Source organism: Camelus ferus, chromosome 13, assembly GCF_009834535.1.
Source record: "Camelus ferus isolate YT-003-E chromosome 13, BCGSAC_Cfer_1.0, whole genome shotgun sequence".
Classification (NCBI taxonomy): Eukaryota; Metazoa; Chordata; class Mammalia; order Artiodactyla; family Camelidae; genus Camelus; species Camelus ferus.
The window spans coordinates 47,077,031-47,096,263 of record NC_045708.1 but is presented as its reverse complement, the minus strand read 5'-3'; the positions used below and the strand labels follow the sequence as shown (position 1 = coordinate 47,096,263).

The window sequence follows — 19,233 nt, the reverse complement described above, 5'->3', positions numbered from 1 at the left end:
GATGCAAACTCGGTCTGAGCCTCGACTCCTCCTCCCCAAGCCCATGGCAGATTCTGCTATCAGATCACAGCATATGATCACAGGCTTTCTCCCAGAGACCCTGGAAGAAACCTCAGAATCCTTTTCATCACTGCACTGCAGGGAACCAATACAGACTGACTGGAAAGATGAACCCTTTTTTGCCATCTCTGCTTCCTAGGCACTTCCCTAACTGAGTCTCTGTAACACTGGGACTTAACCACTATTATTATAACTACCACACTCTACTGTACAGAGTTGTTCACTTGTCTGCCTCCACTAGACCAGGGGCTTTCAAACTTTTGATCATGGGAGCCCAATAATAACCTAAATCAGCATGTACCAAACTGAAGCTAAAGTTTCCCAAAACAATACTGATTAGTGTAATGCACTGTGATATTTCCTATTATAGTCTGTCTAAAAATACTGATTCAGATCCACAGAATTCATCTCATGGTGCACTATGGTTTACAACTATATCTATGTGATATAGATACAGAGAGGTAAATAGAGAGATAGGTAGGTAGATGATATAGTATGTTAGTTACATAATGTTAGTTAAGGTAACATTAGCAGCTACAACTGATAAACCCCAAAATCTCAGCCTTTACTACAATCAAAGTCTGTTTCTTGTTCACATAAAACCTAAACCAGTGTAGACTGGGAGGTGGCTTCCACTGGGCAGTCATTCAGGGTGGGTTCCAGGCTGTTTCTTGTGGTACCTTTAACACATGACTTCTAGAGTTACGACGTTCCGGATCATAGCAATCCTGCCTGGGAAGTTTTTTATGGGTCAAGTGTACAAGTGACACTCATTGCTTTCAATCTCATTCCATTGGCTAGTATTTAGTCACATGGCCTCACTTAACTGCAAGGGACCTAGGAAATGTAGCCTAGCCATGTGCCCGGGAAAAGATGGAAACCGATCTGATGATCAGCTAGCAGTCTCTACCACAGACCTGCCATTTACAAAACCCTCCAAGGGAAGGACCTAGCCTTACTCACATTTGTATCTCCAGAACTAGCGAAATTTTTGGCTCATAGAAAATGTATGACCATAGGATGAATGGGGAACATGATAGATCCTGGCTAGAGTTCCAGAAGTATTAGGGTTTATGATTAGGTTTCATAAGTCTCTCCAAACTGACACCTGTGCAAAGCCTAAAGCAAAGCTGAATCCAAAAATCTGCATTAGGGCAGGTGGAAGATACCAGAAAAACTGCTTGGTGTCTCCCCTTCTATGTGGAGGCTACACAGACACTCTTCCAACACCCCCATGCCTGTCACGGAGCACAGCAGAACAATTAAGAGCACATAGACTTTTGAGGCGGATAAATCCTGGCTGGGCCCCTCCCTGGCTACAGAACCACAGCTGAGCGTTCACTATGTGAGAGGCATGATGCCGCACATCTTCTAGGCAGTATCTCATTGCATCCTCACAAGAAGCCTCTGAAGGACACTGATTTCTCCCTTGGACCTTCCCACTGCCTGAGAGAATCAATGGCTTCTACCCCTGTGTTCCCAAAGCACTTTCCAAATTCACAACCCTTTAATTCACTTGTGGTAGAGCTGTTTTGGCACGTGGAGGTACCTATCTGTTCATCTTATCTCTCCAATTGCACTTCAAGGATAGTGGAAATAGCATACACTTGAGAGTCAAAATACCTAGGTTCAAATGCCAAACCAAACTTAATAGTTGTGTGAGGTTAGCGAAGATACTTATTTCTTCTGAGCCTCGATTTTCTTATCTGTAAAATGGGGTCAGAAGTCCAACATCAAAGGGATGCTGGGACACATAAACCTAATATCTATAAAGAATTATGCCTGGCACATAGTAGGTTCTTTAAAAAGTAATGCTGTCCCTCCTCCACCTCTCCTTGAGGGCAGAGATAATGTTTTATTCCTGGACATTAACATCATATCTTGCACATAATAAATGTATGTTGAAATGTATTGAATGACAAGCTTTTCTGTTGCACAATAAAAATAAAACACACAAACCTATCTTGATCCTTAGAAGCTCTCTTTTTATCTCTCCTTCCTCTTCCCACATACTTCATTACTCTTCTCTCTTTGGGTAACATGAACTTTTTTTTTGTACTCAGAAATTTTAAATGGCTAACAGAGCACCTCAGGATTCTTTCCTCCGGCCATTATCCTTCTCTTTCAAGTTGTGCTCAGCAAGATTATTTGGCTATTGGAGCTAAAAACGGTCAGATTACAAGTGGAGGTCTCTGAAATGTAGCATTCCCCATTGCAGGATTCTGGAATTACACCAAACACCAGGGAGGGGTTGCTCTTCCCCAAAGAGTTCACTGTTCTGAAAAAGCCTTTGTTTTAAGGCTTTGCAAAACTGCCCTGTGGAATCTCCTCCAGCCCAGGTCCGCAGCACTGGCCTAGAACTGCTCACAGAGTATCTACATGCTCCCTGTAAAACAGAACACTCAAGAGTCCTACCATCTTGTAAAAATTGCTGCTGTCCGAGTCTTGGTTTGTATTTCACAGTATAACGAGCACTGTTTTGGAGCACTTGTTCTGATGTCTCTAGCAAGCCCCTGATAATGAGAACAGCTGACACACCGTGTGGTTCCTGGGTCTGTGGCGTTATGTTAGGCACCTTCTGTCAATTATCTCCTCCAATTCTCACCAAAACCCACAGTCAGATATTACTATTATCCCTATTTTGCAGAGAAAGAAACTGAACCTCAGGAGGTCAAAGAACTTTGCCCAAGGTCACACAGGCAGCAAGCAGCAAAGCCTCAATTCAAACCCTAGTCTATCAGATTCAAATCCCATTCCATTTCTGTTACTCCACACTGCCTCTTTAAATGGCTATAAAAGAAGGTCCTTTCTGTATAGAAATACTTGAGAAAATAAACAGTTTGGACTGGTCAATCTTTGGGTCCCTTCCTCCTCTTAAAAAAAATCTATGGTTCTAATGAAGAGAAGAAAGAAAAAAGGAAATGTAAGGAAACCAAACATTATGAGGCTTGGCTTATCAGTATTTAATAACAGCTTTTGGATCAAAACTCTACAGAACCTTATTTATGGACAGACAGTTACTGTTAAGCAGAACTTCTTTATACAACCTTTTCATCTGAGGATATTGTAGCCTTCTACTGCCTTTCTATTAGTGAGAGATGGGGTGTGAAATTTGCTGGCCCTGCCAACACTATCCCATTAAATTATCTGCCCTCTTCCAGTGCAATTCACTCAGAGGCAACAGTTTGAGACTCAGGCCCTGTGAGTGTCTGTGCCTAGGCGTTCGGAGCGGGGAGGTGTGAAGGAAAAAGTTCAGGTGGTGGTAGCATCCCAATGACGTAACAGCAATCCACATTTCACTGCCTTACCAAAATAAAGTGGATGCCACAATTATCCCATTCCTAAACAAACTGAAAACCCCAATCGAGCTTACTGCAACAAAGAGAGAGCCTTTTTACCGCTGTTTATTTTTATTTTGTATTCGTTAGCTTTTTAGATATTCCTGGCATGCAAGTCAGGCTCCATGTAACAAGCAGCTGCATTTAGTTAAGGATTTCGAAGAGTTCCCCCCACCAAACCCCACCACCTCATAACAGCCCCCCTCCCCTTCAACTCCAAAGAACTCTCTCAGACTCTCTCAGACTACTCCCCTTTTCTCTTGTCTGTCGACAGAACAGTCTCTCCTGGCACACAGTGGGGAATAGGTGAGGCCAGGCTGAGGCTCTCCTGTTGGAGAAAGAGGCCTAGGAGACTTGAGTGTTTCCCAGCTGGGGCTGGATTTGCCAGGGTCTGACCCACATGGGGAACTTGGAGCTGGCAAGCCAGCTCTCCCACTAGAGAGCACTCTAATAAATCACCCCTATTTCCTGAGTTGTACATCAAGATGCAAATACAAAGGCACTTCATCAAAGTACATCTCATCACTGGTTGGGAGGAATTGCCAGACATGCTCCTCAAACCACATCTGAGTTACAGTTCATTATAACAACATCATTCCTCCTGATCAGAGGTGCAGACCATCCAAGGCCTTTCCAGTCCATCTCTGAGTTACAGTGAGTCTGGCTCAGGGAACCCCAGCACAGGAAGGAATATTGAAATTGGCTGTCTCCAGTCATTTCTTATAACCCTTATAATGGTTGAGAAATCATCCCTTTGCTGCTCTTGGAAAACACAGGGATATAACACCTTTGGCCCCAATATAACATAAAGGGTGTAAATTTTAAGACAAACCGGGAGAGACTGTCGAGGGCAGCAGTCAGATGAGAGCATGAACTTTTATGGTTTGTAAGCCCTACAATGCCATTTCCTGGCTGTGTGACCTTAAGAAAGTAACTTAACCTCTCTGTGCCTAAATTAAAATGAGCTAATTATGCCATCTCCCTCATGGGGTTGTTGTGAGGATTCAGTGAGTTGATACTTGCAAAATGCTTAGAATAGTGACTGGCCTGTTGTAAAGGTTATGCAAGTGTCTGTTAAATACATTGTACAAACAGAGGCATCAGGCATTTCAGAATGCTTGGGTTCAGGGAAGTACATTCTTAGTTGAGGTCAAAGGATTTGGCACCATTCTTTAGCATCTCTCAGGCCCTGTAACAGTCCAGCTAGTAGGAGGGGAAATGGAAAGTGAGGAGAGAGAGAGGCCCCATGGATTGTGTAGATCTGGGTAAAGGCCCAGGACCCCTCCACCCCTGGCAACCCAGCAGGGAAGGCAACTCATTGCCCTGGGCCTCAAACACTCCAGATCAATGGTTCCTATCTTTTGGGGATTGCAGTTTTCTTCAAAAATCAGATGATAACCAGAAACATACAACCCTAAAAATGTACATAAAATTTTGTGTATTATTTCTGGAGGGTTGAATGGCCTAATTTCAGATACCCCAAGTTAAGACCCTCTAGGCTGGATCTCTTCTCCAATACTTGCTATCCATGGTTTCACTCAATGCATATAACACTCAGGAAAGGCTCAGAAAAACTAATCGCCATACCCAGTGTGTGGAAGAGAAACGATTCGAACCTACGTCAGTTAATTCCAACACCTGTGCTCGTAACCTTTAGGTTCTACTGTGAAGTTCTACTACACTCCCTTCATACTGGAAGATGGGACAAAGGGAAAATCCTTGAAAACAAGCAATGTTACATTGTTACTAGGAAAAACAAGCATCATCACACTTTTACCTACAACCAAAAAAGTTACTCTCCGTTCATTCAATAAAAATCTATGGACCACTTACTATATATGCCAAAACATACGCCATTTATATGCAGATATACATGTACATCAACATACATATAGTATATACAAAGCATTCCATTCTCCATAGGATGTTGGGTAAAATTTTCAAAAATATTTGAGATACTGTATGTGGTCCCCTTCAAACCACAGCCAAACTGGACACTAATGGATGGAAGTGACATACCATTTAGAAACTTTCAAGTCTAATCTGAGGCCTATACTCACCATGCAGGAGATGGAGAGAGGAAAATATAGACCAAAGTTGAGTTTTGAAGGACTCCTAACTAAATACCAGAAAGATAATCCCAGATAATGTCAGAGTAGCAAAACAGCCACCAGGTATACTGACTCAATATTGGAAATTAAATATTCCCAACACATTGCCAGAGGCAGTTGGACCACACCCTTTGTCTCCTGGGCCTCTGTATGGCTCCCCCTAGGGAGGATTTTCAGACGTTCCTATAAAGGTGGGGCTGGATGACTTGGTCCCCAGGTGTTTTCACCAGGAAAGCTAGCAGTCTTATTGCCCTCAAGAGTCTCTAATTCTAGAAGTAGACAGGACCTATTAAAATGGCATTGGAAAGTTTACAAAATGACAGCAAACAGTAGTAGGCCACCTCCCTCTGACTCCAAGCAGCCAAGCCACAAAATCTACAGGAGTCTGAGAAAAGCTGAGGTGGGTTCCAAAGGCCCTGAGCTCTGGGTACAGTTATAAAGGCTTCAGGTTCGGGATGGTAAGAGGTAGATGGGGAGATTGACAGTGAACAGACCAGAAAAAGTAAATGTAAAGGTTTGTTCCTCCTGGCTAACAAAACAGAAGAGTGATGGGAGAAATGCTGAGCATTTGTTTTAAATAAATAAATGAAACATATCACCCCTTAGACTGATCTCCTGAGACATTGGCTGAGTTACCTGAAGGATGTTGGATCAGACAAGAAGGTAAATCTGAGTTCCACTAGAAGCCTTGTCCCCAGAGAAAGGATCAAGCATTCACAGAAATGTAAAAGGATTTATTAGACAATAAATAAGACAGTAATAACAGATTTTAGCTCATTATTGAAGAGATCAGAATAAGCACTACTCTTTAAAAAAAAGTTGTCATGGGAGAGAAAGAAACAAATTTTAATTCATGCACATGGAGGTCCCATAGAAATGGGACCTAAAAAGTAGCCAAAGCAGGCAGCTTTTATACTTTTTAGACAAAGAAACAATAAATTTGGGAGGAATTTTTTTTAAGTTTTTTTTTTTTTTTTTTTGAGCCTGTAGACAGTTCAATGAGAATTTGGGCGACTGCTGATAACAAAATTGTCTTACACTCAGCAAAATCATTGCCTGGACATTTATTTAAAGGCAGAAGTCCAAAGAAAGGTGCACTGGACCCTCAAGTTCCCTCCCTCTCCCAACCCTGTCCCTCCCCCTCCCCATGATCTAAAAGCAACCATTGTTGAAAGGTTATGTAGAATAAAGGAAAAGACAGAGGATATAAGTGAACAAATTAAGGCGCCTCACTAGGAGCCTTGCCTTAGCTAAAATCACCTTGGTTATCTCCACCTCAATTTGCCCAGCAACCTGACATCAGAAAGATGTTTACAATGTTTTAGGCAGCACGACCCAATTTTTGCTTTTCACCCAGGTGTGTGGCAACGGACCAGATGTTTGGCATCAAGGAAGCAAACATCCATGTGACCAAGCTGTTTACATTTCATTAGGATTTTCCATCGGGAAGGAGCACTCCCTGCTGATGTACATCTTAATTACAATTAGGAGCAGTATTTACCCTGAGGAGCTTCCAGATTAGCAGAACCACACTATAGGATCAGTTTCAGAATCATCCTCAAAAAATGTGGTTCCCACTTCCCCAAAGTCATCTCTATGAAATCAAAATTCACACACAACTTCCTTCCAGGGTGTATTTTCTACCACGAAAATTATTAGCTAGACTTTGGTCAAAACGAATTCTGTAGTCATGGTCTAGGTAGTGAATAGGTCTTTCCCCCTCAACTGCTAAATAGCCCAGAGCCTTTTTCCCCCTAAAGCACAGTGCTAACTTAAAAATGAAAGATGCATGATAAAAGAGCACGGGTTGGGGCTGGGCGTGGGGGAGGGAAGAATCCAGGGGCTCCAGCACCCCCTCAAGGGATGCATGTTAAAAGTGAGGCCTAAGACCCTGGAGACTTTAATCAACTTTCCCCCTCCAACCTCGAAAGAATGAATCGTTGTCTCCACAGGCGCAGCCGGGCTCTTCCCCCTCATTGTGTACGGGCTCAGACGCAGCAAGGATCCGAGCTTCCCGCAGCGAGCTAAAACTCTCGGGCTTTCGGTGAAGTCTTTCTCTAACTGTTGCAATTGTCTTTGGAGATTACCAAAATCAAGTATGCATTAGTTGGCTTTCCCTCCCCTTGTTTGTTAACACACACACACATACACACATACACACACACACGTGCACTTTGGAGCAGCAGGCCGTCTCTGACAGCACATTTTGCACAAAGTGGCGGCGGCGGCGGCAGCGCACACGTTGTGGCCTCCATCGTGACCCTCAAGAAGGCCAGCGAGCTGGGGACGGTGGAGATGCGAGGCCGCCCGAGCCCCAGGAGGACAGGGCTTTTGTTTGGGTCGTTCAGTGGACAGCCTAGGTTCTCTCAGGCACTCCTGAAAATACAAACTCCCTCCAGGACCGCTGCGACGTGGTGTCAGGATGGACTTGTCTGAACACCGGTTGGGGCGCGTTAGGGGTCCAGCGAGAGATGGGGGGACGAAAGGCATCCCATCGCCCCACGACCCCCAACCCCTCCACGCTTCCTGTCAGCGCTGACAACTGCGGCTGGGCGCCGAGGAAGAAGTGCCCGGGCGCACCCCCGGCCCTCAGAGGGACTCCAGGGTGAATCCTCGCCTGCCTCCCCGGCGCCTGGAGTCGCGCTGGCGAGACCCCCGACGGGGCGCCGGCAGCCCCCCGAGGCGGGCGCGGCGCTTCCTGTCCGCCCAGCCCCGGGCCGGCCGACGGAAGGGTGGCCGAGGCTGGGCGGGCCCGCGAGCCGGCCGATGCGCCTCTTACCTTGGGCAGCGGCCCCGCGCGCCGCCAGCAGCAGCACGGCCAGCAGCTCCAGGAGCGGCGGGCGCGCCCCGCGGCGGCGCGGCCGGTGCATTCCTCTTCTCGCGGCGGCGGCGGCGGCGGCGGCGGCTCCCAGGCCGCGCGCAGAACATCCACGGGCTCTGCCCGGGGTCCCGGCTACCTCGTCCCGGCCGCTCTCCTCGCAGGATACAGCGGGCGTCTGCGAAGTTCTTTGTCCCTCTAACCTGCTCCTTTGCCTCAGCCCGGCCCTTCAGGACCCCGTAAGCGCAGTCCCTCCACAGCCCTCCGGTTGCAGCCTCGCCGCGGCCGGTCGGTTCAGTCCGCGCCGTCGGGGTCGCACTCGCGGAAGGCGAGTCTCGCCGGCTCGGGGTCTGAGGAGAGCGCGCCCTGCGCCCGGGGGCTGCCGTCCCGGGGCTCCCTCCGTGGCGGCTGCGGCGGCTCCTCCCGCTCTGCGCGCTCGCTCTCTTGCTCTCAGCCTCCCTCAACTTGTCACTTTTCACCAACTCTCCAGCCCAGCGCCTGCCCCGACCAATGGCAGACGCGGGTCCAGGCCGGCGACCCAGCGCCCTCTGCTGCCGCCTCTCCACACCCGGACTCCCAAAGTTGTTCCTTCCGCGCCGCTCAAAAACCCTCCTCCCCTCCCCCACGACACCTCAAACCTGCAGCGGGACCTGAGCCCTTTGGGCCCTCGCGGCCATTTGACAGAAAGGGAAACCGAGGCTCAGGGAAACTTGTCCGGGTTCGCAAACCAGTTTGTGGCTGAATGACTCAGGAGACCCAGATTCTAGGGGTCTCAACCCTGCCACCGTTAGCCGTGTGACCCTGGGTAATAGAAAATTTAGTGATACGTAGTTCCCCTTTTGAATTCCTCTTTGACCCACGTGATTTTTCCCATTTTGTCTCTATTTCTAGTATCATCGCATTGAAATCAATGTCATCTGTACAGTTTTCTCTTGGAGATTTATTGAGGACTTCGTGGTCAGTTTTTGCCAGTGTCCCCGCTGATCTCTTGAAAGGTGTTTTTCTGTCTTCGGAATGTGGAGATGGGTGACTATCTCCATTTGATATTTATATTTATCATGTTACTTAGGCCTTCTGTATCTTTGCATTTTTTTTTTTTTTTTGTCCAGCTCTTCCACCATGGGCCAAGGGGGTCATTAAAGTCTCCTACTCACAGTATGTTTTTATCCATTTCTCCTGGTTACGCATTATGAATTTTGTGATCCATAAATACTCATGGCCATTTGGCTTTCCTTGTGGAGAGGGCCTTTGATCATACAGAGTGGTGAGCACCTGCTGTGTTCCAGGCCCTGCTTTAGGCTATGAGGATGCAAGAGTCACAGAGACACCAGTCTTGTCCTAGAGGAACACCAAGAAGCCCACTTATTGAGTATCTCCTGCTTGCCTAGTGCTTTGTGTGCATTTGCTCATGAATCTTCCACTGACACTTTTAAAAAATCATTACAAATACTTATACCTCTTTGCACTTTTACATAGATTATGCTCATAATATGGTTTTAGAAACTTGAGATGCAGAAAGAGAATATGTGACTTGCCTGCAGTCACACAGACAACAGATGGCCAAGCCAAGACTCAGTCCCTTTACCGTGATGGGGCTAAAAGTTCTTGGCCAGAGCCTGGCGTATAACAAGCTCTCAGTCAGTGGCAGGGGGTGTAACTGCTGCAGCGATAGCCTCTGAAAACCCGGCTTTAGGATTTTATAATGAGCAGTCACCTTGTTGAAGGCAAGGGCTTTGTAGCCCAAAGTACGTCCCAGCAGGTCAAAGACTCGCAGCCCTCTGCCTTCGGCCAGGTGAATGGCTAACCCATGTAGGACAAACGGTCACTTATTCTTCTCAAGACTTTAGGGCAGGGGCATCCCCAGCTGCCTTGCTAGCTTTCCCCCTCTCTATCACTCTGACCTGAGGTCAGGGAATGATAGACAGAGAGGCCTTGGGTCAACCAGTTTATTGCCCAAACAGGTCTGTCCTCCAAGTTTCTCTGCCTGAGACCCATTCAGTCCTGTCTCAATTATCTCCAGGCTCTTGCCTGAGGAACTTCCTGCACAAGGTTCTCTTGTTAGAAAACTGTCTTTGATGGTTGGCCTCAATATACTATGGCCCAGAAGTCAGAGGAATCTCAGGACACTGCACATTACTGAAAAGTTCTCCATCATCTATAGAATAACTCTCAGCTGAGAGACAAGGACCCTTTCCTGTCCACCCACCCTGCCCCCAAACCCCACCCCATAACTGCTTGGCCCAGGTAGCTTAGGTAACAGATGGCTGCCAGTGCTGAGTATACAGAACTTAATGGCACTTTTATCAGTACTTAAACTTTCCAGGAACTTAATCACAGAATCATAGACGTGAGGAATGTGACAGCTAAAAAGGGTCCTGGAAATTAACTTGTATACCCACCCCCTTAACATTTTATAGAGGAGAAACATGGGACTCGGGGAGGTGAAACTTCCATGCCCAAGGTCCCACAGCTGGCAAGAGCCAAATCTGGAACCCGCATCAACTAGTCCAGACCTGGGTAAGCACTCCTTCAGTCCTCCTGGATCCCTGGAAGTTTAGCTAGAACATACTAGCTCCCAAAGGATAGGTTAGAAAAGGGCTTTTCCTGTTTAAAAAAAAAAAAAAAGACAAAGGAAATATTTATGCAATCCAGTAAATGCCAGTGCTGAGGAGTGCAGGCTGCCTCGGCTCAAGCTCCAGCTTTTCTGGTCTCTGCTGAGTGACCGTGGACACGTATCTTAGTCCCTCTGTGCTTCAGACTCTCATCTTTAAAGTGGTGATGGTAATAATAGTACCTAGTCCATACTGCTGTGAATGTTAAATGAATTAATGCATATAAACTGCTTCCATGAGTGTCTGGCACTTAATAAATGTAGAATATAAGAACATCATCATCATCTTCATTATTATTATTATTTACATATGTGAGCTTACTTAGACCATCAAAATTCCTATGAGGTCAGTGTCGTCTCTATTTTTCACAGGCAGAGAAACTAAAGTAAAATGAGGTTAAGAAACTTGCCCGAAGTCACAAAATTAAGGGAAAAACATAGGGCTCAAGCCTAAGTGAAATCTCTCTCTACATTATACCCAAAGAGTGGGATGTGCGAAAAGCGCACAGAAATGTTCCTTCTGCAGACCTCCAACGGCCCCACCCTCTCCCTTAACCAAGCCAGTCCTTGATACAAATGGATCAGATAACCCAGGAGGAGCCACTCTCCTCAGAGAGTCCTGGCTCCAGCTGCGAGGTACCCGCTGAGGCCCCTGCTGCTTAGAGAGGCAGCCATCTACCGGTGGCCTCTCCCACTAGCACACACTCGGGCTCTGTTTATTATCACTGTGGACACTTAGAAGGCACAGGCACGGGCAAGTCGTAATGGGAAGGTGGAAGAGCACTGGGATAGCGACACATCGACGGTGTCAAGCACCAAGGAGCATGTAAAAGAAACTCCCTTACATTTCAGAAAGTTGTTGGAAAAGGAGATTCATTTGGGGCATTTGCCTGATTCACCCCAAAACACAGCCTTAATTTTTCATCTCGGAGAAACCAAGTAGCATGATGGTTACAAGTGAGAACCCAGGAGACAGCTTACATGGATTCAAATCCTGGCTTTGCTCTCTTAATAGTTGTAAGAGCCTGAATCTCTGTTTTGCAATGTCCTCACCTGTAAAGAGGCATAACAGTAATACTTACCAACTAACTTTGCTCTGCAGATTTAACTAGTTAATACTTGTAAAGGGTTTAGCACAGTGTCTATCACACAGCAATCAGCCAATTATGATTGTTAGCTATTATTATTAGTGATTAAGAACAAGTGCCCTCACATTAGCTAGACCCGGCCAGATGATGTGAACAAATTATCTGACTTCCTTATGATGCAATATCCTCACCTGAAAAAAAAAAAAAAAAAAAGAGAGAGAGAGAGAGACATAACAATAGACCCAATCACATAAAGTTATTTCAAGTATTAAAATATACTATATACCTGAATATAAAAGTCTCAACACAGTGTTTGGCATAGCACCCATTCAATAAATTGTTTATTTTTTTTTCTCTAAAATTCTGCATTATGGGGTGAGAGAGGGACATAAATTTGGTGATCATACAGCCTGGATTTCTGGTGCAATCTTGATTTCATATATTTTGTTCCATTAGCTTCAAAGACCTATTTGTATAGTGGGTAAAAAAGATGATAAAAAGACTAATTTGCTTCCCTTTTGCACCCAATGTTGTTCTCTTCTTGTCCATGTCCATACCTTTGAGACGCTGTGTGTGTGTGTGTGCATGCGTGCGTGTGTGTGTGTATATGTGTGTGTAACATCTCCTTAATCTAGTATCACCATCAGAAGTTCATTAACAAGAAATTCAAGATCAGTAAGGGATTGTTATTAACTAATACCAAGATGTTATAGCCTAAATGAAACTTCTGAAAAGAAAGGACAGGAGAAAAATCTTAGTAATCTTGGGTTTGGTGAAGATTTATTAAAGAAGACACAAAATCCATGAACTGTTAAGAAGATATTGATAAGTTGGACTTTTTCAAAATTAAAAGCAATTGCTTTTTGAAAGACATTGTTATGAAAATTAAAAGGTAAGCACAGACTAGGGTAAAATTTTGCAAAACATGTCTGACTAGGGGCTTGCATCTGGAATAAACAAAGCACTCTTACAACTCAATGATAAGACGAGAAACAACCTAATTGTTTAGATGGGCAAAATATTGGAAGAAAACCCACCAAAGATGATATACAGATGGCAAGAAACACATGAAAAAATGTTCAGCATCATTAATGATCAAGGAAATGCAATGTAAAACCACACTGGGATAATACTACATACCTAACAGAGTGGCTAAAGTTAAAAAGGGGAACCATATCAATTGTTGGCAAGGATGTGGAGCAACAAGAACTTTCATATGTTCCTGGTGGGAATGTGAAATAGTACAATCACTTTGGAAAACAGTTTTGCAATGAAGAGCTAAACCTACATCTGCCATACGATCCAGCCACTCCACTTCTGGATATTTACCCAGGACAAATGAAAATCTATGTCCATTCAAAGACTTGCACATGAAAATCTATGGCAGCTTTGTTTGTAATTGCCAAAAATTAGAAACAACCCAAATGTCTACCAATGGGTGAGTAGATAAACTCTGTTGTCCATACAATGAAATACTACTCATCAGTAACAAGGAATAAATTATTAGTACATATAATAACATGGATGAATATAAAAATAATTATGCTAAGTGACAGAAGCTAGATATCTAAAAATAATATATACTACATGATCCAATTTATACGAAATTCTAGAAAATTCAGACCAACCTGTAATGACAAAAAGCAGATTACTGTTTACCTGGGGATAGAGAAATGCAAGGACGGAAGACAAACAGGCATAAGGACACTTTGGGGAATGATGGATATGTTTACTATCTTGATTGTGGGGATGGTTTCACAGGTGTATACATATGTCAAAACTTATTGCATCAGTCTGGATCCAATTAGGAGATAGAAACCACATCACAGACAAAGCAGGAGACATTTAATAGGTAGAATTATTAACTATCATAAAAGAGTAACAAGAGGTAAAGAAACCATGTATGTACTCCAAAAATGACAAACTTAAAAGAGGTTCAGATCTCACTGGAGAAGGTATGATTTAGCCCACCAGATAGCAGCAAAGTTCACTGGCTCAGCCAGACTAAAGCAAGCATGAGGCACCCCTCTTGAGAGCACCCCATGGCATGAGCGTGCAGTAGAAGTCCGGGCGCTGATCCGGACAGGAGGCTTTCCAAACATGTGAGCCTTATGGGTTCGCAGAGGGGGCTCCAGCTCTGTGGGTATCTCCCTCCCCTCTGGAGCCACAAGTGGGCTGTGGGGACTCACAGAAGGAACAGCTGCTCAACGTGTGACCATCTGAGTCACAGGTGCCTGCATGTGAGCCACATTGAAGTTTTGGCTTCCATGTCGAAAGGCTGCGAAAATGATTATCACCAGGCCAAGGCTAGAAGGTGGCAGAGAGATGGAGTTCTGGGCTTGTGCAGGGGCAGCTCCCAACCATGTTCTCACCCTCACACCTCTCAGCCCATGCTGAAAACTGCAAGAAGCCTCTTCCTCCTACAATGTCCCTCCAGACCTTGCAACTGAAAAAGCTCACTTTAAAGGAGAAAATACTTTAAGAAATTCCATTATTTATTATACAGCATATATTGAAGAATTGAGAGCAATAAACTGATAACTGACAGGCTCGTCAAATTATACACTTTAAATATATTAATTTAGTGTATGTCAGTTATACCTCAATAAACTTTCAAAGTAATACATGCTGACAGCCAAAGAACACCATTTGAGGAAATGTTCTAAACAAGACAGAGATAAAAATAAACTAGGAAAAAAGTAACGTGGAAGGAATAGACTATTTAGATAGAAGAAAATTTACACACAGACATATTCTGTCATTCACACATTCAGAGATAAGTGGAGATACTGCTTTTATGGAATAAGAACAGCATGTAGGGGATGAGCAGAGGGAGGAAGATGCAGTGAACAACAAACAACAAATAATCCTGGAAATTAAAAATAATTATTATGTCTAAAATAAAAAGAGAAGCCTTGGAGAAATGCTTTCAAAATTCTGAAGGAAAATTACTTTTTACTTAAAATTCTATACTCAGCTAAACATCTACTGACATGTGAAGCCTCAAACTTCCACGTACTCTGTGTTAGTTTCCTATGGCCTCTGTAACAAATTACCACAAACTTGGTAGTTTAAAACAATACCGATATATTCTCTTAGTTTGGTAGGCCAGACGTCCAAAATCAGTTTTACTGTGCTTAAGTCAAGTAAAGTCATCAGGGCTGTTTCCTTCTGGAGGCTCTAGGGAGGAATATCGTTTTTTCCAGGTTGCATAGCTGCATCCCTTGGATCATGGGCCATTCCTCCATCTTCAAAGCCAGCCAAAGGGCATCTCCAAATCTCTCTCTGCTTCATCTTCACATCTTCTCTCTTACAAGGACCTTTGTGATTACATAGGACCCACTTGGATAATCCAGGAAAATCTCATCAAAAAATCCTTAACTTAATCACATCTGAAAAGTCTCTTTTGCAATGTAAAGAAACAAATTCACAGGTTCTGGGGATTAGGACATGAGGATCTTTGGGGAGCCATTACTCAGCCTACCACATACTCTCTCCAAGGAAACTATCAGAGGATATATGGCAACTATTCTGAAAGTAATTTCCCTACCCCACCCCCCAAAAAAACACATGGAATATAGGAAAAAGAGAAGAGAAAGGAATTTCCAGGATGATAATGAAGGCATGTTCCAGGAGAGAAAATGAATAACTAATCAGGGAGAATTAGCCAAGATTGGAACAGGTCTGAAGACTAGGAGAAAAATCACCATCTGATAGAATCTCAAGATGATTTAGGTCTGAGACTCATTTTTGAGGAAAAGTTTTGGTGTAAATTGGTGATGAGCATATAGAAAACTAAACAAACACAAATATAAACTATTATTAACTCCATGGAATACAAAAAAAAAGTTGTACAAAAAAGAAAAATAAACATAGTATGTTGCATGGTCTTTAGCTGTAGCTAGAGATGACACAGAGATGTCTGAATCTAACCAAAATTATAATCAATTATGATGAGAGAGTGGGAGGATGGAAGTATATGGTGGTGGTGGTCATGGTTGTGAAAGAGAGCTCATATTTCATAATGGAAAGTTAGCAGATATTAGCTAAAACTGAAATATCAAGATGTAGCTATGTGCTATTTAAGATCATGAAGAAAGAATTGAAAGAACTGAAATCAAGAAGTAGGTGTGGGGAAGGGGGATGGACGATGGGAGGACACCAGAATCACCGAGATGCTCAGTAAGTGGCCCTCCTTTGCAAGATAAGAGCAGATGGTAAAAAATGCTGTTATAAAATGGACTGTTGATAGCAATAGGGATGATAATATCCCAAAATAAAGGCCAGATGTAAGTGCTTAACCGAAGATGCAACATGCACACAATTACTGTGATGAGTAGTGAGGTTGGAGGAGCAGCCAGGGAAGCCTGGCTCACAGAGTTATGGAGATGTTTAATAGAACACAGCATCCCTAGGAGTAAGATATGTTTGGCAGGCAACAAGGACACTGTTCAAAGCATTCAGCCAAAAGAAATCAAGGGTGGTTGATCAGAAGATGGAGGAGAGCTTCTCCAGTTTAAAAAAAAAAAAATCATGGGCCTTTATCAGGTTCCAGGCCAGGAACAGTTTTATGACTAGAACTCAAATGACTAAACAAGAGACCAGATCCTCAGGAAGAAGGTCCCTACAACAGTACAGCAAGTATATATATATAAAAAAAACTCTTCCCCAAGTGGGATGCATGTGGCCCTGCTGCTTGGACCCACATGCTCCAGTAGACCCTATGTTATTGGAGGGTGTCTATAATGAGAATGTTGTATGGCATTAATAGCAACCTTCAGTAGAAGAATCACAGTATAGACTTCTCAGGTTTTGTGTGACCATGCCATGTGTAGTCAAGTATTACACACTATTCAAAAACCAGCATCCTCTTCCTGATGATTAGGGCCAATTACTCCTGCCAGGATGATTACTGCTTTACTTGCCCACTGGCCTTTTGGCATGAGGAATCTAAAGGAACTGGACAGCTGCTTAAAATTCAACGAGACTCTTACTCTGAGCCTAGTGGAGGAGTTCTTTCCAGAGGGGCAAAGTCCAAGGTTATGATGAAGGGAAGCACAAATTTCCTATTTGCTATATTCAAGAGATACACACAGTTGAATATAAAAATACAGGTTGAAAGCAAAAGCATAAAAAAAAGACACACCACACCAACAGTAATTCTAAGAAAACTGGCATAGCTTTACTATTATCAGACAAAACAGTCTTCAAACCAAAGAGTATTGCTAGAGATAAAGAGTGATATTTCATAATGCTAAGAATCAGTTCACCAAGAACACATAAAAATTCTAATTTTTTGTGTTTTTATGTAGATATGTTCCTAAATATGCATGTTCCTAGTAACAGAGCTTAAAAGTATATGGGGAGTAAAAATTGATAACTCTAAAGGTAGAACAGAAAATGAACAATCATAGATGGAGGCTTGAATAATTCTTTCTTACTAATTGATAGAAAAAGAATACAGATAATCAGTAAGAATATAAAAACTTGAACACTATTAACCAACTTGATTTAGTAGATGTTTATGGACCACTATATCTAAAAAATGAAGAATACATATTCTTTTCAAGCATTTACAGAACATTCATCAAGAAAGACTACATGCCAAGCAATAAAATGAATCTCAATAACTTTCAAAAACTGAAATCATACAGAGTATATTCTTTGACGACAAGTCAAATAAATTAGAAATCAATAATAAAATATATATAGAAAATCCATAGAGAATAGAAAATTAATCAACATTTTATAATAACAAAGAACAACTCATAAGGAAAATTAGAGACTGTTAAACTAAATGATAAGGAAAACACATCATATAGCTAAAGCGGCATAAAGAAGAAATTCATAACTTTAAATGTTCATATAAGAAAACAAGCTCTAAAATTATGATCTAAGCTTTCACATTAACAGGCTAGAAAAGAACAAAAGAAGCCCAAAATAAGCAGAAGAAATGAGGATAAGAAAAAATTTAATGAACTAGAATACAAATAATAGAGAAAAATCAACAAAGCCAAAATTTAGTTCTTTGAAAATATTAATACAGTTGATAAACCCCTAGTAATACTGAGTAGTAAAAATAAAAGAAAAAATTCACAAATTGCCAACATCAAGAATGAAATTATAACCATAGGTTCTACAGACAATAAAGGGCTGTTAGGAACAACTTCATGCCAACACATTAAACAAAGCAGATGACATAGACCAATTCCTTGAAAAACACAACTTGTGTAACTGGTAGAAGACTTAAATAGCTATGTACTTAGGGAAGGAATTGGAATTATTAATTTAAAACCTCTCCACAAAGAAACCCACTAACTCAGAAGATTTCAAAGGTGAATTCTATTAAACACTTAAAGAAGAAATAGTATCAATATTACACAAATTCTTTTAAAAATAGAGAAGGAGAAAACAATTTCTAGGTCATTTTATAAACTACCATGACCCTAGTACCAAAACCTGATTAAAGATATTTCAACAAAAGAAATATTCAAACCAGTATTTCTCATGAACTAGATACAAAACTCTTTAACAAAATATTGGCAAATTAAATGCAGTAATGTAAAAAGTATATAATATATTGTGACAAGTTGTGTTTATACCAGTAATGCAAGGTTGCTTTGACATTCTAAAACAATGTAATTCACAAGTCTAACCAATGTAATTAACAGATTTAAAGATAAAATCATCTAATGAGCTCAACAGTTAAGAAAAAGTACTAAAAAAAAATCCAATACCCATTTACGATTTTAAAAGAAAGATCTCATAAAACTATAAATAGAAGAGAGCCTCCTCAGTCTGATAAAGGGCATCTAGGGAAAACATCATATTAATGATGCAATATTAAACATGTTTCCCTTAATGCAGGAGACAAGGCAAGGGTGAGCACTCTCATCATTCTATTTAGTATCACATTAAAGTACTTGCCAATGACAAAAGGCAAGAAAGGGAAACAAAAGGGATAAACATTGGGGAAAAGAAATAAAATTACCTTTCTTGGGGGTAACACGATAGTGGACAAAGAAAATCCCAAAGAGTTTCAATTTTTAAAATCCTACTACTAAATTGGGTAAGTTAATTTAGGAAAGTCTCAATATAAATGACCATATACAAAAATCCATTGTATGTCTATATATTAGTAATAAACAACTGGAAATAAAATTTAAAAATAAATTCCATTGATAATAGCACCAAATACATAAAAAAA

General features: G+C 42.3%; 1 protein-coding gene across 2 annotated transcripts in view; it reads right to left on the bottom strand.

Annotated features, from left to right (window-relative positions):
- ROR1 (receptor tyrosine kinase like orphan receptor 1) overlaps positions 1 to 8,876 on the bottom strand; it is a 388,377-nt gene extending 379,501 nt beyond the window's left edge. Inside the window, exon 1 of one of the 2 annotated variants that reach the window (XM_032494476.1) lies at positions 8,289 to 8,876. In XM_032494476.1, coding sequence (XP_032350367.1) covers positions 8,289 to 8,379 — 91 coding nt within the window. In that variant the 5' untranslated portion in view covers positions 8,380 to 8,876. The remainder of the gene's footprint in view (positions 1 to 8,288) is intronic. The other variant, XM_032494474.1, reaches the window with a different exon arrangement.
- Between the last annotated feature and the right edge of the window lie 10,357 nt (positions 8,877 to 19,233).